We start from the raw sequence: 26,730 nt of genomic DNA, 5'->3' as shown, positions 1-26,730 counted from the left end.
CCGGATTTCAACCGCGAATTTCACGAAAATTTTACATGAAATTTAGAGAAAAAGGTTTAATTTCTATGAGATTCTGAGGAAATTTCTGCATTCACGACTGGGGCCTTAAGAACGTGCATAGGAATGGTGTAGAGGAAATTATTTTCTTCTTGTTTTTGTTTTTTTAATTTTTTAGGGAAGATGGTGTAGAGAAAAATATTTTCTTCTTGTTTTGGTTTATTTCTTAATCTTTTAGGGAAGATGGTGTAGAGAATTTTTTTTCTTTATTTAGACGAGTACAATATTTGTGGGAAGAATGTGTAGAGTCCGGGGGATTAATAAAAAGTCATTTCTCCAAAAAAAAACAATAACTTCTTTTTTGAGGACATAAGTGTAGCTAGTTCGTGCAAAATCTTGATATGAACATGCTATCCGATCCTAAAAAGTGATGTCTTTCGTGCCAAATTGAAACCCTGACACCGAAACATACTTTTGCCTATAATCACTAGTACAAACACATATAACCGACTTTTGAACCTTAATTATTAATAATTTTTAAAATATTTAGTTTCAAAATATGAAAAATATATGTGTGCGTTTGTTTTCATAATTTTATAAAGTTATTAAATTCTACAAATATATTCAAGTTAAAAATAGTGATAAATGCACATATAGCGTATAAAGATCGTGTCATATCTAAATATTAATTATATTATTATATTTTTATTGAGGTAGTACTAAACGCAAATGCCCACTTGGGCACTGACATGTGCATATTGAAACACATCTCAGTGAAAACAATGGACTGACAAATCCAAAAGCTTAACTTCTGTCAGGTCGGTCGAGGTCCATTAAATTCCGTTAAGCTTGTGTATCAGGTTCTTACAAATTAGTACAAATTACAAGTGACACAATCATACAAACGAAAGCAGGGTCACCTCAGGTGGTCAGAATGTCTGGAAGCTTCACCGCCTTCCTCCCCCTCACCGGCGCCCTCGTGTCCGGGAAGCACCCGTCGGCCGGCAGGTCGGCCACCTCGCCGAACTCCGACACGGTGATCGGGAACGGCAGCAGGTGCCCCGGCAGGTCCTCCACCCTGTCCTGCGTGTACGCGTCCCACAGCCGCCCCGCCGCTCGCCGCACCGCGCGCACGCACTCCACGCTCTCAGGCTGCAGGAACACGCCCGCGTCGTCGGCGTCCTCGCTGGTGTGCCGCCCCATGAAGTGCTCGTGCCACAGCGACATCCGGAACCCGTGCACCTGCCCCCGCGCGCGCCCGCACGGCCCGTTCAGGTGCGCCGGCTGGTAGCTCCCCTGGGCGATCTCGCTGTCCCTGTTGCCCGCCAGCGACCGCTCGTTCAGGTTCGCCGAGCCGACAATGACGTACTCGTCGTCCACTGCGTGACACCAACGAGACAGGTGAGTGAGAAGAGCATTTCCCTGAGACGCTGTGAGCTCGAAGAACGGGGTGACAAGGCAACAGAGGTTCTAGAGAGAGCGTACCGATCATGAGCTTGGCGTGCACGTAGATGGGGCCGCGGCGGTTCACCCGTGCGCGCCAGTAGTCCGTGTCCTCCTCCGGCGCCTCTGGCGGCGTGTACTCGCCGGGGCGCGGCGCCTCCCGGTTCCCGAGGCAGAAGAAGTTGAGGTAGTCGCAGGGGTGCGCCTTGCCGCGCAGCCCGGCGTCGTCGATGGCCTTCGCGACGATGCCGTACATCATCTCGACCGTGAGCCGGCTCCAGCGCAGGATGGCCTGCACGGCCTCGCCCGCCGGCTCGCCCTCGGGCCACATCGGCGTCACGACGTACGCCGCGAACCGCTCGCCGCGCCTGATCTTGGCGGCCACCTTGAGCGCGATCTCGACGGGCACCAGGTTCAGGCACCCGGCGTCCCGGTCCTCGGCCCACGACGCGCACCCGCCGAGAAAGTACTGGTTCTCGATGTAGATGAACCGCCGCGCGCGCCGGATGGCCTCGACGTAGCCGACCTGTATGCTCTGGTCCATGGTGACGTCCTTGCCGCACGTCAGCCCCATCGCGGAGGCCTCGGCCGGGTCGGACGGGAACCCCTCGACCGACGCGTCGTCGATGGACCGGAACACCTGCACGTTCCACGAGTCGGTGTCGTCGAAGCCGACGGGGTCTGGCAGGGTCTCCGTGCTCAGCTGGAGCAGATCGCCGCGCATGTCCTCCGGCGCCTGCTTCCTCCATCGCTGCTCGAAATTGGCGAGCACGTCCCACGCCGCGGGGCCCTCGAGCCTGCAGTGCACGTCGTGCCACGGCTCCCGCGGGCCGCCGCGCTGCAGGCAGGCGTGCTTGTAGTTGTTCTGCATGAAGTCGCGGAGGTACGTCGTGTCGAGGTCCCCGAATAGCGTGTGGTCCTCGTCGTCGTACCTGGTCGAACACCTCACATAGTCAGCTCAAACCTGGACTCTGTTCCAGCAGATAGAGCCAGTCAGCAGTATCGTCAGTACCTGCCGTCGCAGAGGTCTATGCCGCCGATGAAGCTGACAACGTGGCGGTCGTCGGTGCCCGGCGTGGCGGCGTCGAACGTGACCGTCTTCTGGTGGTGCGTGAACTCGGCGCTGACCTCGATGTGCTGCACCACAGTGAGGGAGGCATCGGCGTCGCGCGGGCAGAGGAAGCACCTCACGTTGGTGCCCTCGAAGAACCTCCGGGTCTCCTCGTCGTGCGTCTTCATCAGCCCGGCGTTGTCGAGGAACGAGACGGACGTCTTGTCCTGCCACGGCATCACCAGCACGGCGACCCCCTCGTCGGCCTTCCGCTTCAGCAGCTCGCCCAGCGTGACGCCCTCCGCGCCGGGGATCATCCGGCTCGCGTCGCGCACCATCGTGATCTTCGTGCTCACCGACCACCCCGCGACGTACACGAAGCGCCGCGCGTCGCGGATGGCGACGTACAGGTCCTCCCACAGGCGCGCTGGCCGGTACGCCCGCCCGCCGTCGAGGCGGACCCCCGGGTCGAACTTGTCGGACAGATGCGAGTTCTGGTACAGCGTGACGCTGCAGTTGGTCCTCTCAGGGAAAAACGCCGGCTTGATGCCTGCGAACCTAAGGAGCCGGACGCCAGCGTCCCAGCACGAATCACGCTCCGCATCCAAGAACCGCAGCAGGACGCGGAGCCTCGGGGTGTGCGTCTCGTGGCCGTGCTCGCCGCTGCGGAGGTCAAGCCAGCACTCGAGCGGCTGCCCAGCCGAGACGACGCGCGCGGCGGGCACGGACCCAGCGCCGAGGACGCCCGCGCCGATGAGGTGCTGGTTCTTGACCGTGAAGGTGACCGCCGCGGCGGGGTAGGCGCAGTGCAGGCGGAACGACTGGTTCCAGACCGGGCTGGTGGGTTGGAACTCCACCTCCCGGGTGCGCGCCACCCGCGCCGCGCCGACGTCGACGTCGACGTACAGCCTGCTGTGCTGGAGGCAGGGCACGCCCATGGACTGCTCCATCTTCTCCGTGGCCTGTCCGTCACCAAAGCACGTGGCGCCATTAGTCACTGTGCACAAAGTCTGCACAATCTTTCCAACTCGTTTCTTTTCTAACCACGTCGGCAAAGTAAGCATCGATCCATGTACATTTGAGCCGGTCGTTGCCGTGGTTAACATGAGGATTTGTTGATGAGAAAACGGTGCAGCAGCTGTCACGTTTCGTCAGGCTAACTGATAGACTAAAAGTCAGTGGCAGTAGGTGACCACGAACTGCGAAAAAGGGGAGCATCCTTGACGTCCAATCCATTGGCTCACAAGCAAACCATGAGTGCAAAGCAAACACACAACTCGCCACAGAGAGAAGCTTCTACAACTCGTTGCAGAACTTTGAACCGAACCAGAACCGAACAGAGGAGCCGTCCATGTTTGTCTATTTACCTCCATGATCCGGCCATGGATGGCGTTGTGGAGGTGCTCGGCCTCGAACACCGTCGCCTCGAGGACGCCGTGGAGGTAGAAGACGTCGGCGGCGGCGGCGACACCGGCGGCTTCCTCCTGAGAGCCCATGCCTGGCGTGCTTGGCTCGTTGTCTTCTCTTCCCGCGCATGGCTGAGCTTTTATAGCAGCTTCCGACTTGGCAAAGCCTCAAAGGGAAGAAATGAACCCACATTTGGCGCTCGATTTAGTCACTTTCCATTATCATCACCATTTGTTTATGCTTTTCCAGCAAGGCCAGTACCAAATGTCCCACTAGTTTGAGGAATTTCCATGGAATCGCCACGGAATTTTGCTGATCACCAACCATACACAAGGCCATGCAACATGTTAGAAGAAAAGGCATTGCATGCCTGAAGCATGGGAGAGAAGGATGTTTCCATAAATTCGTAAGCATCAGTGCCGGTCCAAAAGTACAGGTTTAAATGTTGAAATTATGCTCAAAACTCTAAAAAAATATTTAGTTTCGTATGAATTTAGGTATCTGAATCCGAATTCCACCCATCCAAACCTTGAAACGGTTCCCAATAGGATTCTAAACAACTAGGATAATTTAGATTGGTGAAGCAGCATCACTAGCAGATTGAAATGGAGCAGTTACTGACGAACACGGTAGTGGTCCAAGCAGGGACACAAGGCACAAGATCTTGCGGTGGATGCACTATGCACACATCCAGCACTCCTTGATGGCTAGATTCGATTGCAACCTGCACTGCATAGTAGCTTGAAACCAGGGTCAAAATTCTTAGCTGAACCGGCGATCCCTGTGAACAACAGGGACAAAATTATCGTAGTTAGCTTTCACTTTACATTTGTGTTTAAATTCAAGGCCAAATTCAAATTTTGTGTTTAAAGTCAAGGCCCACTGTGTGTGACCGGGACTTGTGTGGCCAGAGACAAATTCATAACCCCACGAAGGAACACGTCATATTGAGATTACTAAACTTTCATCAATATATCATCTCATCGATACATCATTCTTGACGCATTGTGGGTTTCAAATCATATTGTCACATTTTGCGCTCTAGGTTGTAAGGATTAATGATTACAAGACATGCATTTTGATCATGCATATCAAACATGTTTCCTAGTAATATTGCGCCATTTGAAGTGTCCAGCTAGAGGATTTCCAAATCAGCACACCCAAATGCATTTAAATTCATAGACCACTTCACATGACTGAAAATTGTGGAGGCCAGAGATAAATCCGCAACCCCAGAAGACATACATCATATTGAGATTACTAAACCTTCGTCAATATATCATCTTACAGAAAAGTCATGCTTGATGGGATATATTGCAACATTCATATCATATATATGTCACATTTTGTGCTCCAGGTCGCAAGGATTAATGATTGCAAGAAGACATGTATTTTGATCGTGCACATCAAATTCATGTTTCCTAGTAATAATGTGCCATCTGAAGCGTCCAGCTAGAGGATTTCAAAATCAACCAACCCAAATGCTCTAGTAGGTTGCATGACACTTTGTCTATACGCAATAGTTGTACCAATTTGCAATCCTCCAATAATCCTGATGCAATGTGGGTTGCTTCAACTTTTGCTGAAATTTAGGTGCACAAGTCATTATATTGTTTATTGGCGCCCATACATGTATCATAATTCCACAGCGCAAAATTTATGTTTCCTTTTATGCTTTATTCTTTGCATGTGATGTTGTTCGATTCATGGTTTTGCAACAAAACCTTCAAACTATTCCAACTTTATCAAAGAGGGATATGTTGTAACAAACTTGGAGAACAAAGGAGCTTGGTTGGGGCTTTATGGATTCTATGATGTCACATATCATGGAAGGAGAAGATTATTGCCTACACAAAAGATACACACATCAAAACAACTTCCATACCTGGACATAAGTACATAACACACCATACGAATGAACAACCTTAGAAGTCCAAGCACCGCACGCAACAAATTCTTCACTCATTACCGAACGCATCCATAACAGCAGAATTTGGAGCACCACGCCTCCAACAGCACATAATTACAACAAATACGCCCATAACAAACTTCCTAGCAGCACAAAGATTGACCTTTTTTTCAGTATGTGTTAATGTCAAACACATCTGTAACACAAAAGAACATTTTTTTTTTGTCTGAGTACAATTGCGAATTTTTTTTGGCCCTATGAATAAAAAATCTCATGAACTAAACCTTGCTTAATTGGTGGAGGTTTGAGGGTGTGGATACCTACTCTTATCGCCCACGTGCAAACTATTTGTTTCACCGAGTTCTCTTCCATTAGAATTCGGTTGTTATGTTTCTACTTATTAACTGAAACATGCAATTCTTCCTACATTATATTTAAGGGCAAATTTCTTATTTGCCATAAAAAAATTTCATTCTTCCCTCTATACCACTATAGAAAATGAATTTCCTTATATGCCATTGGTTTCAATTTTTCGTTCCTTCCCTACCACTCTGTTACGTTTGCCGTCGAAATGGAGCATCGCAGATGAACTTATTTTTCATTATATAACCTAGGGCTGAAAATAATTTTAGAAATTAGTGCATCACATAAGTAGAATATTAGTGAATTTTAATTTATTTTTGAAATTTTATTTGAGGCACTAACAATTGTTAGAAATTATAAAGTAGTTTTTTTGGGAGATTTTTTGTTTAAATTCTGCACAAGATTTTTAGATGAATTCAATTAAAATGTTGTACATGGATTATGTGACACATAAAAAAACTCTAGAATTTTTAAAGAAACAGAAGACCACTGCACCTGTGAACGTTACCAATAAACCGTAACAGCAAACTGTGAATCTCTATGGCAAACGATAACAGTGGCAGGGAAGAGAGTGGCAGGGAAGGATTGAAAAATTGAAACCGATAATAGATAAAAAAAGTTTGTTTTTTTGCTGTGGTGTAGAGGGAGGAGCTAATTTTTTATGTTAAATACCCTATATTTAAAGGAACTAAGGCTACCTCGTTTGGTGAGAGGCGTGGATAGAAGCTTACACTAGTCAGCCTGGTTCAAGATAAACGAAAAGGAAATCTAAAAAAATGCAAGGTGAACTGTTTCTGCTCAAAACCACTCCAATCGTGCCTAGAACTTTAACACATATATAACAACACACGGAAATAAGATCGTAAAATGTGAAGTACTGAATACATAAGCAATACTGAGAACATTTTAAATTGAACTCACAATAGTTGTTCATTGAAAATTTTATCCATGAAAAAAAATCGTCATTCCATTGGTGCACTCATGGCATATAACAAGCTTTAAATTTAGCTAACGATGTAACGACACAATTGGAAAGAAATGGTGGATCTTTTTGGTTAGACATAAGCAAAATTCACATACTAGTGCGCAACTATGTGAGCAAAGAACCTTCCGAAGGCAAGCAACTAACTGCATTGTTATGTTTTTTTGTCCAGTAATGGATGCAAAATTTTGTAGTTTTGCAATTCGACTAGAATGCTTGCAATAAAAAAGTATTTTTGCTAATAAATTTTAACCAGTGTAACACTGAAAAAACTGATATATGAGGAGACTTAGGGTATGAACAATACCTGTGTTTATATATAGATACTTAAAGAAAGAGAGGGTTAAGCATTCACATAAAAAATATATTTTTCAATACAAACAAAAATTATATATCTATAAATCTGAATAATTATCTTGTTAATATTAATATAAGCAGCGGTGTTTAAGTAAGCATATTAACTTCTGTCTAAGTATATGTGCTAGTACGGTTGAGAAAAAATCTATTTTTTTAATTAATATTTTTTCTAAGTATCTCGTTATATATGTTTTTAAGGGGAAGAAAAGAAGAAGAAGGGGTAATCGCTTTTCATAGGGAAAAGGGGTTAAATTTGCTGAAGTCATGAGGACACCAAGAAGGAAGACACAGAGTCCCAACCAATCACCAGCACCACCAAGACACGCACTGCGGGTTCAGCCTGCAGGCCGTCAACCGCGTGGATATGGCAGAAAAAGTAGTGGCGGAAGTTGCAACTCCATGCAAGCATCCAACAGCTCCAGTCGATCCCAAACCCAGCAGCAGCCAGCAGCGTGCGCTCCTCTCCAAATCTCCAATCCAATGGACCAGCCAGCGCCCCTCCGGAGCCGGGGCTGCCTGCCCCCCGTTGTCTCTGCCCTGCCCCCGGGACGACGCGATCGACGGGTGCCCGCACCGCATCGGATAGATGGATGATGTTGGTGGGGGGAGGAGAAGGAAAGGAGACGCCTTCCCACCCTCCTCCCGTGCCCTGACACCACGCGGCCCAGGTCTCCCCTCCTCCTCCCCGTCTGGATCTAGCCCTCTCACCTCCCCACCCCCGCCTCCCTCGTCCTCGCCCTTCCGGCCTCCGTCGCGAGCCTGGGTGCCAGGCTTCTCGCCTCGCCGGCGCGATGGACGGCGGCGGGGAGGCGCTTCTGGTGCGGAGGAGCAAGGGCAAGAAGAGGCCGCTTCCGGCGGCGCCCGCGGAGAGGGAGTCCGGCGGCGGGGATGCGCTGCTGGTGCGGAGGAGCAAGGGCAAGAAGAGGCCGCTTCCGGCGGCGCCCGCGGATAGGGAGTCCGGCGGCGTGGATGCGCTTCTGGTGCGGAGGAGCAAGGGCAAGAAGAGGCCGCTTCCGGCGGTGCCCGCGGAGAGTGAGTCCGGCGGCGGTGGGGACAAGTTCCGCGCGCTCTGGCGGGACTACGACGACCTGCTGGAGGTGGGAAGCGCGCTCGACTCGGTTCTTTCTCTGTCGTTTAGTCTTCTTTAATCCAACCCTAACGTCAATCTGTTCTACTTTTCTTGGTGCTCTCTTACGAGTTGATGAATTCACGACCGACTTGATTACAATCTAGTGTGCCGCGCATGTTTGATCGTTGTTGCTATCCCTGCTCTGTTTGATATCTTTTACGAGTACTTAGATTAGTTATGCCGGAATTGAATTGGGGGATTTGAGTGTACGGCCAATGTTGGGTATAGGGGGTGTTCGTCCGTTTGATTCTTTGCTGTCGTACAACCCAATAACCGTTCTAAATTTCTAATTCTAGCATGGCGCAATGCCTCAGATAAACTACATACTCGATTGCACTTGAAGCTGATATGACATTTGATATAGGAGACTGAGGCAAAGAAGAGGAGGCTAGAGAGTGCAAACCGGATAAAGCTCCGCCTGCTTGCTGAAGTCAAGTATGACACTTATTCGATTCTTGCTTATTGCTCCATGCTGTGATCTAGTTCTCCATGCTGGCACGGTGGCACCCATACCACTTTCAGCTTAACTAACCATACTAATATTTTGCTGGAAGATTCTTGCGAAAGAAGTACGACTCCTTTGTGAAGGATGATTCACAGCAAACACACTTTTTATGCGATCGGAAAACGAATGAGATCAATCTAAAGAAGCAGGCCCGGCAAATTCCATCTCCAGTGGGAAGCAATGAGGCTTCAGTGTTTGCCGATCATGGTGTGAGGACTGAAGTGCCTTCTACCAGCAAAAGCACAAATTTTGATTTGAATCAAGACTCGATAATGGTATGTGTTGGAAGTTCATGAAGTAAACTTTAAAAAGAAAAGATGTAATATCAATTTGCAACTAAATTGTTTCGAATAAGCTCTGACAACTAAAAATGCCTCTTTGCCAGCAGAATGACGAGGGAGCTTATCGCCAGGGGCATCAGGGCCATTCAGAATTTGATAAGTTTGATCAGGGTGGGGTGGATGAAGATATGTTGACAACCGATGTAAAATTATCAGTTTGTAGGGATACAGGAAACTCTCCAGCAAGTGATGATAAGAGAACGATTCCATGGGAAGACCAGTTAGCGCTGAAGGTTTAGTCCTTCCGTAGATGTAGCTGAGAAATAACCTTCTCTAATAATTGATCTGCACTCTGCTCAGGAGTGCTTTGTAAAGAAATGATTGATAAGGATACTTGTTCATGTTACACTGGCAGCTCTATAAGCTACTCCCTCTGTTAAAAAATACAAGGCGTATTTTATTTAAAAAAAATCAAACTTTGTATATTTTGATCAATAATTAGTTAAATTATAAGTATATTAGTGTGCAAGAATTATATAATTAGATTCATATTTCAAAACTCTTTCACACTATTGGTTTTGTAGTCATAAACTATATATTTTATGAGAAAATAATGATCAAAATTTAACTTTGAAGACTGATCTAAAATAAAATATGTTTTGTATTCTTCAACGGAGGGAGTAAGATAGTTTGACCGTGCTTGGAGGAAAAGTTTGTTCTGAGAATTGTGATGATATGAAAGACCCACTCCAAAATTCAGATTGCGCACTGCTTTCGTGCATGGAATGTGTTTACCATCCAAGTAGCCGTCTTGACCAGGTTTGGTGGGCACGAAATTGCCGTGCATTGCAGGCGATGGCGATGTTGCAGTGTTGTTTTATGCTGGTTTTGGAGCGCTGCATTTTGTTGGTTGGCTGCATGTTCTGAAGTTGTGTTTTTGTTGCATTCACACGAATTATCTGCAACTTGCATAAGCTACATCTGAAACATAATCACTCCGCTAGTATATTCATCTTAGAATATTTTTTTCCATATTTCAATGCTGTTGTATTGCTAAAATATATTAATACAGTGAGAAAAATGGTCAAATACGTGACAGTGTTTACACCCAAAACATCAAGTAAAAGAGCAGATGTGGCACTACACGTGCCTGGTTAATTTACTCAATTGAATTGTATGCTAGCACACTGAAAGTGAATAACAGATAGTACTGTATGCTAGCATTGCAACACATAGCAGGAACATATATTCTAGTAAATAAATATCATGTCCAATAATTTGTGCTTGGCGAATGAAAGGCAATCGCAGTTGGTTCCCTAGAAGAATTGTGGTGCCGGCGTCTTGCTTAATAGACTCCAAATCAACAGTCACTGAGCTTTGCCAGATGCTTCTTCCCAGTACGATGGTGGGCGAGCATTTTTTTCGCTGTTGCACTGAATAATGCAGATCTCGCAAAAACTCATCAACATCCGTTTCTCCACCTTCTCGGAGTGCTTCTTCCCCTTGCGATGTTCCGCAAGTGTATTCTTGCTGTTGCACTGCAAATTACAGAGCTTGCAAAAATACAATGTCCCCTGTACTTCCATATCTGAGCTTGCACCCTTGCTGTTAGAACCATCTGAAGGTAGTTTCTTCGCCGTCTTCAGATTGTTCGATTTCGCATTCTTGCGATCTCTCAGTAGATCTTCTATCTTCCGTCGTGGAACGTTCTCATATTGCATGGATTCTACCTGTAGAACCAGAAAATTCAGTTGGTGTCTCTTGCCTCTAAGGTGGTTCTCCAAGTCTGATTGACAAGTGCACTTAGCTTGGCAAAGGCTGCAATTCCACGCTGAAGCTGGGTTCTCTGAATTTTGTTGCACAGTATTTGGATCCGATTTCGCTTCCCACAACGCATAATTCTTTGTAATGTTTTCGCATTCTTCCAGCAGGGCTTGGATCTTTGCCTTGTGTCTTTTGCCTTTCTGGTGGTTCTCCAGGTCTGATTTGCATGTGCAGTTAGATTGGCAGAATCTGCACACCCATTTTGGACGTGGCTTCTCTGCATACTGCCTCGCATTTCTTGATTTCTCTGCTGTTGCTTTGGCCTTCAGACCCATGGCATTGTTTCTCGACACCAAAGTTGCTACAGTTGACCGGTGCTTCTGCCCTGCAAAATGCTGTTGTATGTGTCCCTCACTGGGTGCTTCTACCTGGCAGATGGCACAACTCCATTTCACTGAAGGCGACGTCTTTTTCGGCAGTATAGCCTGTTTGTTTGACATGCAGTTTAATTAGAGATTTAGAGCATTAGTAACTAACAGAATTGATGGTGTAAGCAAGGAAAGTGAATTTGCTATTATGATGGTAAGATGCTCACCTCATTAGATTCTTGTATTTTGCACTCATCAAGTGCTGCATTATTCTGAACTACCGCCTTACCAGTACTAGTACTACCAGAAGTTTTCAAGCATTTACTGACGAGATCTTCCATGGCAGGCTTCTCGGACTTCAGTTCTCCACCCCGGTGCACCCCATGGTTCTTCATATCATGGATCTCATCGACGCCGACGCAGTGTTCAGGACCAACCGCCCCTCTGCTATGCTGCATGAACTGCTCATCAGTTACGGGGAAGGGCACCAGCGTAGCCTGTTCGGCATCTGCAGAGGCAATGGCATGGTGGGAAGCGGAGGCGGAGCGCAGGGCCACGGCTTGAGCGAAGGACACCGGCTTTGCCCGTTCCGCATCGGCAGTGACAATGCCATGATGGGGAGTAGAGCACAGGGCCATGGCTTGCTCTATCTTGGCGAGTTCGGCCACGATGATCTCCTGGCGAAGGCGATCCTTTTGGAGCTGTGACAGCAGTGCGTCCCGAATCACCAGCATCGCGTCTTCTGCGCAAGCATTGCCAAATGGTTATTGGCGAGCAAGGAATTTTACATCGCGAAATGAACAAAAAGGAGCTTGCTGATGATTAAACAAAAAACTTCCTTCTTTAATGGAAACTGGGATTTGCTTTTCAAAGAACAAGCAATGCATAACTTAAGGGCAGATTCTTGGATTCTTGGCATGGAAGCACAAGAGTCGCTTGCACCTGAACAGAACAGACTGAAAAGGTCCTTTCTTTTCTGCTCTCTACCAAGACAGCAAGCCACAGAGGTAGATGGCGGAAAAAGTTTAAGCGCAGCAACACACCGTGCGGCGGAGGCTCAGGGAAGCGGCGGCCGTCGTCGTCGGCCGCGGCGGCGGTGTCTGGGCCTCGGCTGGCGAACTCCATTGGTCGGTCGGGTGGAGCAGAGCAGCGCTAGGAAATGGGGGGAGCGTTGCCGTCTCGGTGAGAATGACGGAGGGGCGCTCGACGAAGGATTTAAAGGCCGCGGCAGACGAGACTGCTTCAGCATCCACCCGACCGAAACAGCAGAGGCATCATCGTGGTCGCCGCAACTCTTCCCCTTCGCGTTCTCGCGTTTCGGCGTGGCTGCTCCGTTCCCAACATGCGGCGTTCTCGCGTTTCGGCGTGGCTGCTCCGTTCCCAACATGCGGCGTTCTCGCGTTTCGGCGTGGCTGCTCCGTTCCCACCATGCGCACGGTGCAACGCCTCGCGCCTCGCGATCACGACTGCCCGCTCGCCTCCCCGCCAATTCATTCGTTCCTCGCGCTTCCTCGGTCGGTCGCGTGTTTCAAAGCGCACTCTCATCCGTTACGAAAAAGTTCAGGTCAGCATTACGCCTGCCGCAGGCCTGCGGTAGCGTTCCTTGAAAAAAATGTTCTCCTAGTTTTTTTCCCGACGACCATTATTGCATCGACGGAAACAGGCCTTGGACCCAGGATATGGAACATCCAATATTTTTTTGCAGAAGAATCACTATTAGTAGGTATAATACACACATATACATACATACATACACGCGGCGAGTCTATTATGCGTTTAGACGTACTGTAGTCTACTATTGCGCTACCCTCCAGTTATAACTTAAATAACTGTGAGTTACCATCCGCTAGGTAGACCAATTACAACCATACGTCTATAAGTATATAATTGCAACACAAGAAACTAACAAGTTACGTTTTAGATTGCAGTACGATTATTATCGTGTTACTTAAGTTGTGCAGGGGATTGATACCGAGAAAGATTTCTTCTTATTATAAGATGTGATTTGATCTGCATAAGTTTGGTAAAAGAACAATCTTCTCCTTATTAGGCAAGGAATTCGTTAGGAGTTACATTCATCCATAATATAAGTGCAACTCAATTTTTATTTATTTATGGTTGTAACTTCATGTATTGCGGATTGTAACTCTACTATTTTTTAAATTGTAATTGAGGTACCGCAACAGTAACTAGAGTTGAGTCTAGACACATTATATGTATGTATGTATGTATGCATGCATGAATTAGGGCTAGCAATGGGGGGGTCGAGCAAAACCATAGGTGATCCGAAACCCGCCAACCATAATTCGACCCAAACCCGAATGCGCAAATATGCTAAAATCAAAACCCGAACCCATCGGGCGCCTATCAAATGGGGCAAGGAAGGGCAGCGGGACAGGGTCACGTCGGGGCGACAACAGGCTGATGTGGCCGAGTGTAGCCAGGGAAGGGTAGGCAGCGGGCCGACGTTGTCAGGCGACACCGAGGAGGGGGCAGTCTGGGGCTGGGTGGCACCGGGGAGAGGGTGGGCAGCTGCAGCTGGGCGGCGCTAGGGAGGTTGCAGGCCGAGGCTGGGCAGCATAAAGGAGGGGGTGAGGTGGCGCCAGAGCGGTGACAGCGGGCCATCGTGGCCGGGGCTGGGGAGGGGGCGGGGCGGGGCGGCAGCAGTAGGCCGACGTGGTTGGGCGGCGCTGGGGAGGTTGCAAGCCAGGGCTGGGCGGGTAGGGGAGGGGCTGGGGCGGTGGCAAAGTGGTGACAGTGGGCCGGCATGGTTGGGGTTGGGCGGCACTGGGGAGGGGGTAGGGCGACGACATCTGACTGGCGTGGCCGGGCGGCGTCAGGGAGGGGGTTAGTCGGGGTGGGGTGGCGCCGTGGAGGGGGCAGGACCAGGAGGCAGGAGCAACCGAGCAGGATTGTAGGAGTGCGGGTGCGGTGGCCAACCAGTAGTCCAACGTGTGAGTCAGTGAGTGAATGAGTGATAGGGTTTTACTTTTAGTTGGGCTTTTGGGCTGCAATGTTGGGTTGGGTTGTATTTATCAGGTGACCTGTAGGTACCTAGGGGTGAAATTCAAAACCCGAATTTGACCCGACCTAATTCAGGTACCCGACTCACTAGACCTATGAGCGAAAATTGTAACCTAAACCTGGACTCGTCTGGTCTGGAACTCGCGAATACCGAACCCACGGGTCTAATTGCCAGCCATAGTATATATGTATGTATGTACTACACCTATGTGCAGCGTACCTGCAGCTTGAGCACAGGCCACGTGCGCGCCTGACCGAGCAACCAATCAAGCTCTGACGCGCATGCCAGCCTCACTAACCCAACGCGCTGCCACCCACCTCCCTCGTGGGCCCACTGTATGACCAAATGTGTTCCCACCTCATGAGCATCGATTACAACCAGTTGTAATTATGTGCATAAAGGGGCTATAACTATAAATATAGAGTGATTGTAATTATCTATTGTAACTATAGGCATAGAGCGGCTACGACTATATGTATAACGAGATTACAACTTAACTCTTCAGGTCGATCAATTGTAACTAATTGTGACCACATTGCATCAACAATGTTATAAAAATATTATTCAGTATGTTGTAATAGTAGTGATCTCGTTCATAATTTTTTTTTATAAACTGCAATGATGCAATGTTATCTAAATGTTAATTTAGTGCTGTTTCTAGATAAAATATACGTAAGAGGAGAAGATATTGAAATTGTGATATATGGCAATGACGCAACACTTTGTTATTTTTTTATGTCATGAATTTTTAGGAAACAAAAGTGTAAAGCTAGAATGAGACATATTTGGGACAAAATAAAAAGATGGAATGTTTTGTAAACCCATTCTTATAATGATGTGTCCACCACTCGACGGAAATCACCCCTAACCTACAAGTTACATGCATTTGTACCACAACTGTTGCATTAGTATAGTTGGCTTCGAAATGTTTCTATGCCATTGTATTTTAAATATAATATGAAAAGGATAATAGTCAAGGATGTTCACAACAACTATATCTACTTCTAAAACAAGTTAAAAGGTGCCGAGATAGCACTAGAGATACCTAGTCAATTGTATGCAAGCACTCTGACAGGTATGCTAGCACTCTGATAGTGTAGAACAGATGAAAGTATTGCAAAATAGTATTGTGACATCTAGTAGCTACATGTATTATACAATATATTTTTAGCACATGTAGGTATAGGAAATGATTACTATATTAAACAGTGATAACGAATGAAAGAAAATTGCAGTCAGTCACGAAATAAATGATTAAATTGTTACGACAACATTCCTATAAAAAAATGTTACAACAGCATAGCATGATTCAAATCAACTTCTTACGTGGTGTCAGCGTCTTACTGTACAACCTGCCTATGAACAGACGTAAGCCACAACTGTGTCAATTAGGTGTCATTCCCTAAGCTGTCTTAGATTCTTGATCCCGCTAAAGTTGTTTCACAATTTTCTTTTGAATCGAGCTACTTGGTACAGCGTTGGTGCCAAGTTTTTGCATGGCACACCATCTAGCCAGTTGGCCTCCCAGAAAGGCATGTTAGAATCATTGCCAATTAGGTAGAACTGTTCTAATAATAGCACTAGATATAGATCTAAATCGAGAAACCAAGATTACCTTATTAATCAGATTTGACTAAGGGGTTTCTCTAGAAATAATGTTCATATAATTTCGTGTTCAGTACATTACATTACAGTCGTGTGTTTGAACACACGATGCTCAGGTTTCGCCGTGCCCCCCACGTGTAGAAGCATAAGGTTGAAAGAAGATGATCAACAAATATTATCACTTTTATAATTACCAATTGTAAGCTGAGAGCGGGGCTAGAGGGTTTTAGGTTGGTTATATTTTTAAGAAAGATCACAAGGCTTCAAGTCTTGCTTGTCCACAAGGAAAATCTCACTCAAGGCAAACCACACAAGCATACTAGCACAACAAGCTCAATACAACAGGATGAGAAAGCTACAACACTGGCGGTTACTACACATGACCACACTATGATACATAGGGGGTACATAAGCCTAACTTGTACTAGGGTCGGACCAAGATACTTCAATCCTCTTCGTCGGAGCTCTAGGCTTCCTCGGCTCTGGTGGCGTCCTCGTCCTCCTTGACGGAAGGATTTTCTGGTGCAGTGAGAGGAGTGTACTCTTCATCTTATTCCATGCCGGGGGATCCTTGGGTCATAGGGAGAGGTTCTTCTTCGCCGATAGCCTCACAAGGTGTGGGCAATGGTGGAGCAAGAACAACTTGTAAGAACTTTCTTTTTATGCTTCCCATGGGGCAGATAGGGATTCCTTCAAGTAACATGTGTCTTCCTACTCCAGGGAGGTGGAGGGTCCTCCTGTTGGCTCGACCGGTGAGGTAGGCTTCACCGATTAGCTTGTTGTGGCGTTCCTCTGCTTCTTCTTCGACTGCCATGGTGTGGCTTTTTGGCTTCTGTAGCTTGGGCTTTTTCTTTAGTGAGTTGCACACGTTTGGACCTCACACGTGTTTTTGCCTCTTTTTCTCTGAAGACACACCTTCTTAACTCTACCACCTGCCTATCATGTAGCTCGGCCAGAGCGAATAGGTAGCGTGCCATGGCCACCACAGTGGGGGCACTTTCACACATACCCAAGCCCTCCAAAGTCTTCATCCGTACCAGCCAAGTGGGACGGTTCTTCTCCATGAGAGGAAAAAATCTCATTATTGGATCTCCGATGGGCTTCTTATACATCTGGCACAAGTATCGCAGGGCCTTGCGGGCGATAGCCTGGTAGGTGTTGGTAAACCTAAATTCTATGGTGGTCACACTCCACGACTTCTTGTTGGGGTAATCCTTGCTGGCTCCAATGTGGATGGTGATCTTGCAGCGCTTGGTGCTGTATTCCTCAAACTCCCTACCAACATACTATGGGTGCTCCATAATACCTTGTATGGTCATGGCACCATACAACACCTTCAGAAAGCCGAGGGTGTCCAAGCAGTATTCGGTTACGTATCTGTGTTCCTCTATCTGCAGAAAAAGAAGAGCAACGCTCGTGAAAGGGTTTTTCAATAGAAGGAGGGAGTGTAAGAAGTTCTGTAAAATAGTTTGAAGGAAAATTTCACGTCCAGATCTATGGTCTTGTCCTACAGCCAAATATGGCTCTGATACCACCTGAAGCGTTCTGGATCATCCCTAGTGCTTAAAAATTTTATTATACCAGTCCCTCAATCAGTCACTGGTAAATATAAGTTTTACAACAGGTGATACCATAGTCATATAACAAAGAGAGATCTGAAATAAATTTACCATCCTAATAATACATAAATGACTTCTGCGATCATTAGAAACCATGATCAGAGAGCACAGTAGAAATATCATGGTGACACGTCACTCCACAAGCAACTCGGGTGCGGATGCGACCAAGACTTATTCGTCATCCTCACCATTGATATCGGTGAAGTCCGAGTCTTCCTTTGAAATCATAAGCAATGGTGACTACAAATATACTCAGTAAGTCCCAACGCTTACCCTACGTCAAGAGCTATAAATGCAAGCATACAATATTGGCAAGGTAATGCAATAAGTTTAACTTTTTCGGAAAAACCAAATTCACACATGCAAGGGTTCATCTTCATAAGACGGGTTTTGTGAAAACACCATATCATTAATATTAAATGAGGGGGAGGGGGGGAGGTTCGGCCGTTGTGAAAGTTCACTAGGGCCCAAGTTTTAATGTTGTCGGACACTCCGTCCACAGCAACCTACGTCAACTGCTGAACCTATTTCCAAAAAATAGGCATACCCTGCCTACTCACACTCCAAGAAAACGCACACAACCCATGCTAATTGTTGTGACCGAACCATATTTCATTTGTAACCGTAGACATGGCTATTTGAATAGTTTTATCTCTACAAAGTGGTATGCTTTACCCACAAGTTGAGCTTGACGACAAACCATTGTCGTGGCAATACGACTCAACAAAGCAATTACCCACCACAACATCATCCCACTAGCTGCCTATAGGAGCTAATCAGGGGTTCCTGACCTATACTAGGCCTCCAACTGGGTTGACAAGTCTGCACCTGCTTGCACCTGCTCTATGGTCTCTCATTGCACTCCTACCTCTTGGCGATCGGTAGACTAGCTGGTGGGGTTTAGACTAAGCCCTACCATATACAGGGTCAAGTGGTTGTACGGTGAAGACTAGGTAAGAAGTCACCCAACTCGGTCCTTAATCGAGCCAAGGCAATATCCCAAGGTACTCCTGGCAGGAATCTTGATTTGCCCTAGCTTTAACAGGTTCATTACTGTTATCAATATCCGGTAAGCCTTCCCATCTCGATACTCACACAACACCAAAGCACAAAGTTTCACCCATTTCGCAAAACTAACCATAATTACATATGAGATAACATTAAAGTACACAGTTCTAAGCGTACTAGTATCAAGGGATTCGTTTTGGCGTATTTGATATTGCCAAGATAGTAATTCTAGGATTATCAAGGTTATATATGGAATGATAGCAATCAGGCCGGCTAATTCTACAATAGGACAAAACTAGATCAACAACTCAAAATATCCCGATAAATTATACGGATGTAATTATTCGGTGGAAAATGGTTGCTACGGGTTGTGGTGATAAAACTGGGTACAATATGATTAAAAAGAGAAGCGGATCTTGACTTGCCTCCGCTGAAGTCCTTGAGGGGGTCTTGCTTAAAGTCTTACGTTCCCAGCTCCTTTTCTCTTTCCACGGTCACTTCAACGTTTACTGTGCGGCATACAACACACAAACAAAAACACACATAAACACAAATAAATCCCAAAAATTATTAAACTAGGGAGAATAGATAGGACTTAAATTTAGATGAATTTTGGCGAAAGAATCACCAAAACCAGAGTTAAAACGGAGAAGAAACGGGCTTCTGACAATTAAAATCTGGAAAAAAGGAAAATGTTATTGTATCGACACTGTTCATTTGAGCTGGGGTATTATTCATTTGGGTTGGATACTGTTCAAATGAGTTTGGTACTGTGCAGGTGGGTTTTTACTATGCTGGTTGTGTGGTTGGGCTCTATGTTACCAGGTGGGTTTTTACTATGCTGGTTGTGTGGTTGGGCTCTATGGGCCACTAGGTTAGTCTGTGGGCCAAGGAGGCCCAGTCCGGCTAGAGGTGGGAGATGACGACGGCTTTGACAACATTGGTGATCAAGCCTACTTGTCGGATTTACACATAGAGAGGGAGGGAGATGGCGGGGAGACGACGTCTCCACTGAACGGCATCTGGTGGCACTACCGCTCGGTCTCTAGTCCACGACGGTGAGCTTGCCAGAACGGACCTTGCAGCTATCATTCCCGACATCGAAGGCACGGGGAGAGAGAGGGGGACACGTGAAATCCGTTTTGTGAGGAACCCGAGCGAGGGAAGGGGTGGAGAGGTCTGGCGGGGTGCCGCCATGGATGCGGTCCTGCCGAGCTCGTGGCAAGTTCGATAGGGGCGAGGGAGAGGGAGAGGGGGAGAGGTGAGGGAGGGTGTTACGGTGGTTGAGGTGCTGCTGTCGAGGCTCGATGGTGGCGGATTTTGTCTGGCTGGGGAGATGGAGGGAGAGGGGAGGCTCTGTGCCCGGTGGGGACAGAGAGGGAAATGGGAGTGAGGGAGGGTGAGGGGAGCAGGGGCGACCTTGGCCTGTGTGACGGCGGGACGAGGATGTGGTGGTGGCTTGGGCTGGCCTTTTATAGGCGGAGGCGGTCGGTGTGATGGTGGGGGACGGTGAGGTAAGGTGCGGTACGATACTGTATGGCGCAGTCCGAGGTCCAGAGGGGCTTAGGTTGGCGTAGGTGGTTGCGTGCACGTGAGGCTCACGCTTGCTGACGGGTAGTGGGCAGCACAGCATGGCTGACAACGTGGGAGCAAGGGTCAGCGAGGGAGGGAGGGAGCTGATGTTGCTGTTCGCGAGGAGGAAGAAGGGGGCGGTCAGCTGGGCTAGACCGACACATGGGAGGGAAAGGAGGAGTTGGGCTAGAAGGAGAGGAAGGAAGGTGAGCGGGCCGGAAGAAGAAAAAGAGTGGGCCACAGCCCGCAGCCCGTAGCCCACGGGAGGTCAACCCAGAGAGAAAGGGAGGGATGTTGGTCTGGAGGGAAAATATTTTTGTTTTCATTTTTCTGATTTTCTGATTTTTGCGATGTTACAACTCTAGCCGCTTCTGCTGATCGAAAGCTGCATTCTCCTTACCTATACCGACAGGGCCATTGCACGGGTTCATCGATCCGATCCTCCATGGCAGAGACTGCAGTTTTTCTCTGCCCACTGTTCTGGTTCCTGCTCTCGTACAATGGCTTCACACCATGGCGGTCCTCCACATCGCCATACGTTCCCAACCACCATTGGCCCGTTGGTGTCCTGGTGCCACCTCCTCGCCGAACGAGGAAGACCACGCCCGTTTGACACTGGCACCAAGGCCTCTTCTGTCGGAGCCCGCTTGCTCGGCGAACGGCACAGTTCCACATAGCGCTCACTGGATGAGCTCTCGCCCCAGACGACCTGCACTCTTGCTGCTGTACAACATCATCGGCCGGACGTGTCCGTGGCATTGGCGACGGCAACCGCTCCACGTGCGGGTACACTGGAGGCGCTCTCACCGCCGTGAGGCTCCCGCAGCAGCAGGGAGGATGCTCGGTAACAGTGCGCAGCGGACGGAGAGGCGTGGCAAGGGCCAGTGCCCAGCGGGGGCGAAGCGCGCGGCCATGGCGCGCTCGGTCTCCGTGAGCTCGCTCAAGATCATGTCCTGGTGGATGCGCTCCTTGTGGAGCTCCCACAGCAGTTCCTCCCTCCTGCGCGCCGGCGTGGCATCTTCCAGCGCAGCTGGATCGGCGTCGCCTGCGTGCCGATGGCAAGAGTATTGACAAATGATCAAGATTAAAAGGACAACTTTCAAGCAAATTACACGCATAATCTTCTTTAGCATCAGAAGTATCAAAATTTCATCTCAAAAGGAGAAAAAAAACAGGCAAATTTCTGAGATCATCAAGTCACTCTGTGAGCATTGTAAATTTGACCTGCCATCGATCTCGTGAACAAAAAGAAGATCGAATTAACAACATAAAGGTGAGGGGTGATCCGTAACGTCGGGCACCGTAATTAATCTTTGCCCCCAACATATTCGTTATCTTTACATAGAAAAAAGAGAAAGATTTCCCTCGAAAAAGAAAAATAAAGGCGTTTCCAGTTCCAATGACTAAAACTTGCAAATCCTTAAGTTTATACCATCTTTAACCATTGGATCTAAGACCTATGAAACACCGATACTTCAAGAAAACATCGCACGCCAGTTGCATGCCACCCTCGATGCCCTCCTAGCTACATCCGGTGGTTATGATTCATATGGAGTGAAACAATTTTGCATGTTGTGAAGATGACAAAGCAAACTAGTGTTGATATCCGTGTATTAGGTTTCTTGGAAAAATGGCGTATCCCTGTATCCATATCGGTCCAATACCAATACACATATCCATATCAGTGCTGCCTAGTCTAAGATCCAATAGACCATATCAACACTTATTCCCGCCCTTCTCCGAACCAAATCCATCTCTAGGTTTTGCAAATCTAGCAATACTGAAAAGGTTTCCTTTTCAGACTAAAAAAAATCCTTTTGCCTTGAGAAAAGAAACGGTGGTGGAGCGCAAACACATCCAAAAAGATCAAAGAAACAATGAGGGTGTTTGAGTACCGTTATAGTGCAGTGGCAGTGGCGGAGGGTTGGGGAAGTAGCGGCGGTCGTCGTCGGTCGCGGTGGTGGGTCGGCCAAGGTAGGCGAACTCTATTGCCAGTTTGCATGAGCGATCAAATTGGAAACAACCTTGAAAGAGTTAGGGGGTGGAGGGTTTTGTGAATTGTGATACAAAGCGAAACAACTCGAGATGTTATTGGATTTTTTCACGGCGTTTTTGGAAACTCCCTTTGGCAGAACTTTCCAATGCCAATCGTGTTTTATAATAAAGTTGCACATTTTTGCACAAAACAAGTATCCTGCAATAGGGTTAGCGGTGAGTGTCTTATCTTAGCACCGCTAATGGTACATTAGTAATTGTTTTGAGATTGTAATCATATTGGAAACTAGTAAATAAATCTCTTGATTCCAAAAATATGGCAGTAGGGGGGGGGGGGGATTCTGACATGTGGGCTCAGCTTCGGATCGTATGTCATCTTACAAATTTATATATAACATGTAACGCATGCATTGATGCACATATAAATCTGCTTCAATTCGATCGAATCGAAGGTTACAACTTGGCAGTAGAAGGTCTACAGGAACATGTAATTGTGCCAGGTGCAAAGGTCTTTAATTACTACCTTCGTTACATCTTAATACGACCGTAGAGCGTACATACGTAGGGAGTAGATACGGGCTCTATACGACTATACACACCTGCACGTTACACGTATACGTTAATCCTCACTCGGTCACTTCAGCCAGCTCCTCGAAGAAGAGCTCCTTGAACCGCTCCATGCGCTCGGGCTCCAGCGCCACGGCCACCGCGACGCCGCCGTCCTTGCCAGGGCAGCTCAGCAGGTACACGAACCCCGTGTAGTACATGAGCGCCGGCGCCAGCAGCGCCGGCTCGCCCCACCCGAAGTCAGCATCGTGCGAAGGCATCCCCAGCCAGCTGATGACTCGCAGGTCCGTGCTGGGGAGCCTGCCCCGCGGCAGCGCACCCATGTCCGCCGCCTCCAGGTAGTCCACCAGCGACCGCGCGTACTCGTCGCCGTGCCCCGTTGCCGCGCGGAGCCGCCGGGCCGCGAACCCGAGCGGGCCGCCCAGGAGGTCGCCGACCCTGGCGGATACCGAGGTGCGCACCACCGCGTTGCCGAAGTAGGCCTCGGGCAGTGGCGGGGAGAGGCGGGCGCGCATGTCGACCATCGTGTAGAGCCGGGACTCGGCGTCGGGAGCCAGCGCGCGCGCCGCGCACGCGCAGCGCCAGACGTGGGCCACCAGCGCGCGGAAGGTGGACACCCGCGGAGCCGCGCCCGCGCGCGCGCGGAGCGCGGCGGCCTGCGCGCCCGTCACGCGGAGGATGGCGTTGGCATACTCCGCCTTGCCGCCGGCCGCCGCGGCAGTGGGTCCGGAAGCGTGGCTGCCGTACTCGTGGGTGTGGTCGAAGAGGACGCTCGGCAGAGGGCGCGCGCGGAGCGGCGTGCGCTCGAGGGACGGTGGCACGGCAGCGCCGGCCGTGCCGCTGGCTATGCTGGCCCACGTCCGGATGAAGTTGAAGGCGCTGCGACCGTCGATGACGAAGTGGTGCATGGCCGTGCCGAGCGCCACGCCGCCGCACCGGAAAAAGGTGACCTGCCGGGAGAGACACGTACCTGCGTTAACCATGTCTGGTAGTCCAACTCTGTTTGATCTCTACCATCTTTGTCATCTCCAGAATCATTCTGTCCATTCTTCTTCTTCTGTTTCTTTTCAGTGAAAGTGTCCATTTCTTTCGTTTTTTAATCACAGTTTATGGGATTAGTTGGATTAAGTAAGTATTATTAAATTACTTTATTAGAGGATCTACTAAATTACAAGAACTATGCCATGCACGTACGTATATATGCACACAATCCATAAAAAATTGAGGAGTCAAGAAAGAAAACCGTTCGAGTAAACAAAGGTCCATGCAGCGACCTGAAGCATGAGCAGCGGCGCGCCGGGGCCGGCGGAGTCGTACGTCGGCACGAACAAGTCGCACATCGCCGTGGACGGCGCGAAGCCCTCGAATTCGTCGAGCGCGGCCGAGGACCGAGCAACGACGAAGAGCGCGCCCTCGGCGTTGCAGTCGATCTCGGCGCGCCCGTCGCGGCCCGCGCCGAGCCGACCTGCGAAGGGGTAGAACGGGACCAGCGCGCCGGCCAGCGCCGCACGCAGGACGTCGGCCGAGAAGAAGTCCGGCTGCGGCCGGTCGCCGCCGACTTCGGGGCGGCGGAAGAAGTAGACCGTCGGTGTGTAGCCGTTCCGCGCGGCGAGGTCGAGGTTGGACAGCCAGAGCGCGCGCCGCGGCGTGGGCTCGCTCGGCGCGACCAGCTCCGACTTGACGACCTCAACGGCCATGGAATGAATTTCTGTGGCGCGCGAGTGCTGTTGATTTCTAGCTTTCTGCTCTACCTAGTCTTGGACTTGAGGAAGAGTGAGGCGCAACGACTCCATGTTGCGGGGCGGGATTTATAGGAGTTGCAATGTGGGTTTGGTTGGGAAAAATCTTCTCAGGAGGGCTGCGTATTCGTCTTTACCGTGGATCCGTTGGATCATTCTGACAAAATGGATGAGAGCACTCATTTGGGCTGTGTTTTGTGCGTTCGTCATGTACCGCTCGGTTGGTAGGTGCTTCCACAGAAGGGGAAATTCTATAATGGGGTACGTATACATGTTCTATCTCAGTTATCTATTTATATTAAAATTCATGCTGAAGAGTTAAATGAAAAAAATCATAAGTAGATGAGAGAATTAATAGATTAATGATAGATAGTGCGTGCGTAATACATTACAGAGTCATATTTCCTGTGCTCCCACTAAGGACACCACCCAACTGGTTGAACCATGGCATTTTACTCTCCTCTTGCTAGGTGCTTATGGATACGTGCTTAGAGCATAGATAATGGGATGTTTAGAGAGAAGATGTTTATAGAAAAAATTAGTTTTTTTTCTCAACTGTATGGACGCGGGTGCTTAGGTGGAAGCCAAGATGCTTACTTAAGCACTACTAATTATATTAGCACTAATATAATTGTTAACTATGTTTAAACACATGTAGTCTTAGTTTGCATTGAAGATTACATTTTTTATGTAGGTAATATAATTTTTATGTAGTCTTCCTACTCTCTTTCTCTAAGTACCTAGCCATAAGCTCCTATTATTATTCATACCCTTAACGAGAGAGAGTGTTAAACATCTACATAAAAATTATAATTTCTAATGCAAACAAACACTACAGTTGTTTAAACATGATTAACTATCTTGTTAGCACTAATATAAATAATGGTGCTTAAGTAAGTATCTAAATACATATCGTAGTGCGGTTGAGAGAAAAATCTTTTTTTTCTATAAGCATATCCTCTGAACATTAATTGTATATGCTCTAATGAGTATGCCCAGCACTCCCTAGCCTCTTGAAAACAAAGAAAAAACCCATTTGGACTGTGCATATCTTGTACACTCTATCTCGTCACACGAGAGTCTTGGATATCGATTTGGTGCCGCACAAAGTTTAAAAAGGATTGACGTATTGTATTCCAAGACGACATTAGAACTCGGTGTGCCGGCCAGCTAACCAAGTCTACTGTCGGTACCGGTACCGTGTTTCTTGACCATTCAAGCTAACCAACTAACCAAGTCTACTGTCGGCCCGGTACCGTGTTTCTTTACCATTGATCACTTGTGATCCATCCTATCGGCAATCGTTTCAGTCTTTCAGGCTTCCATTGATCCATTCCATGCATGGTGCGCATGGTGCGCGCCACCATGTCGCTGTGGTTCACCAACCCCTCTCCGGTTCTCCCTCTCCCATCCACGAGCTACTCGAGATTTTTGTGGCGTTGTGCGAGCAAGGTCTGCACATGCATTGGCGAGTCGGCGAGCACTCACAGAGCTATGCAGAGGAACCGCGCGGCAGGGAGGCGGAAAACAGTGGGTGGTACTGGTGCTCCTTTCCGTAGTGCCACCTTCACCAAACCCTCTTCCCTTTCACGGCCAAAATCTAACCTTTTGATCAGGAACGGGCATCAAGGAAGCATGCCAATCTAAGCAAAATTATAAACAATGACGTGACATGTGCTGTTCGATTTTAATATCTTAACTCAATGATTCTGAACACAAATATACTTTTTTTAATGAACCGGCATGAGATCGTGCCAATTTCATTTAATAGAGATTTTTGAACAGAAATGTGTTAAGCAAAGAGTATCTTTGGTTGATGTAACTTTGCCATACCACACCCTAGTTATGCCACATATTCTTAGCCATGTGTTTGGTTTAACGTTATTATCGGTGGATGAACACCGCGAGTAGGATTCTGAGGGACCCCTTTGAGATTCGGTTAGGGTGTTCCTGGAACTACCTCGTACGCGAGATTAATGCGAGTGAGACTTAGGCAGGATGGATCGTCAGCTATTAGAAATGAATGCACCAAGAATTTAGACAG

At 48.0% G+C, this 26,730-nt stretch overlaps 3 protein-coding genes and 1 pseudogene across 3 annotated transcripts; 1 reads left to right on the top strand and 3 right to left on the bottom strand.

Annotated features, from left to right (window-relative positions):
• Positions 1–835: 835 nt before the first annotated feature.
• LOC133901915 (phospholipase D alpha 1-like) lies at positions 836–4,095 on the bottom strand. The gene is made up of 4 exons (XM_062343450.1): positions 3,859–4,095; positions 2,453–3,453; positions 1,483–2,372; positions 836–1,376 (listed from the first exon to the last, which is right to left on the bottom strand). The coding sequence occupies exons 1-4, from the start codon at positions 3,985–3,987 to the stop codon at positions 919–921; spliced, it is 2,478 nt and encodes an 825-aa protein (XP_062199434.1). The 5' UTR covers positions 3,988–4,095; the 3' UTR covers positions 836–918.
• A 3,713-nt stretch (positions 4,096–7,808) lies between these two features.
• LOC133902021 (uncharacterized) lies at positions 7,809–9,830 on the top strand (annotated as a pseudogene).
• Positions 9,831–10,430: 600 nt separating this feature from the next.
• LOC133901294 (uncharacterized) lies at positions 10,431–12,754 on the bottom strand. Its single transcript, XM_062342603.1, has 3 exons — positions 12,600–12,754; positions 11,784–12,298; positions 10,431–11,673 (listed from the first exon to the last, which is right to left on the bottom strand). The coding sequence occupies exons 1-3, from the start codon at positions 12,679–12,681 to the stop codon at positions 10,792–10,794; spliced, it is 1,479 nt and encodes a 492-aa protein (XP_062198587.1). The 5' UTR covers positions 12,682–12,754; the 3' UTR covers positions 10,431–10,791.
• A 10,032-nt stretch (positions 12,755–22,786) lies between these two features.
• On the bottom strand, positions 22,787–24,882 carry LOC133901883 (hydroxycinnamoyltransferase 4-like). Its single transcript, XM_062343418.1, has 2 exons — positions 24,222–24,882; positions 22,787–23,897 (listed from the first exon to the last, which is right to left on the bottom strand). The coding sequence occupies exons 1-2, from the start codon at positions 24,642–24,644 to the stop codon at positions 23,007–23,009; spliced, it is 1,314 nt and encodes a 437-aa protein (XP_062199402.1). The 5' UTR covers positions 24,645–24,882; the 3' UTR covers positions 22,787–23,006.
• Positions 24,883–26,730: the final 1,848 nt, after the last annotated feature.

Source organism: Phragmites australis, chromosome 20 (genome assembly GCF_958298935.1).
Source record: "Phragmites australis chromosome 20, lpPhrAust1.1, whole genome shotgun sequence".
In the NCBI taxonomy this organism is placed as follows: domain Eukaryota; kingdom Viridiplantae; phylum Streptophyta; class Magnoliopsida; order Poales; family Poaceae; genus Phragmites; species Phragmites australis.
The sequence above is the reverse complement of the archived record's forward strand: the minus strand, read 5'-3'. Positions and strand labels throughout refer to the sequence as shown.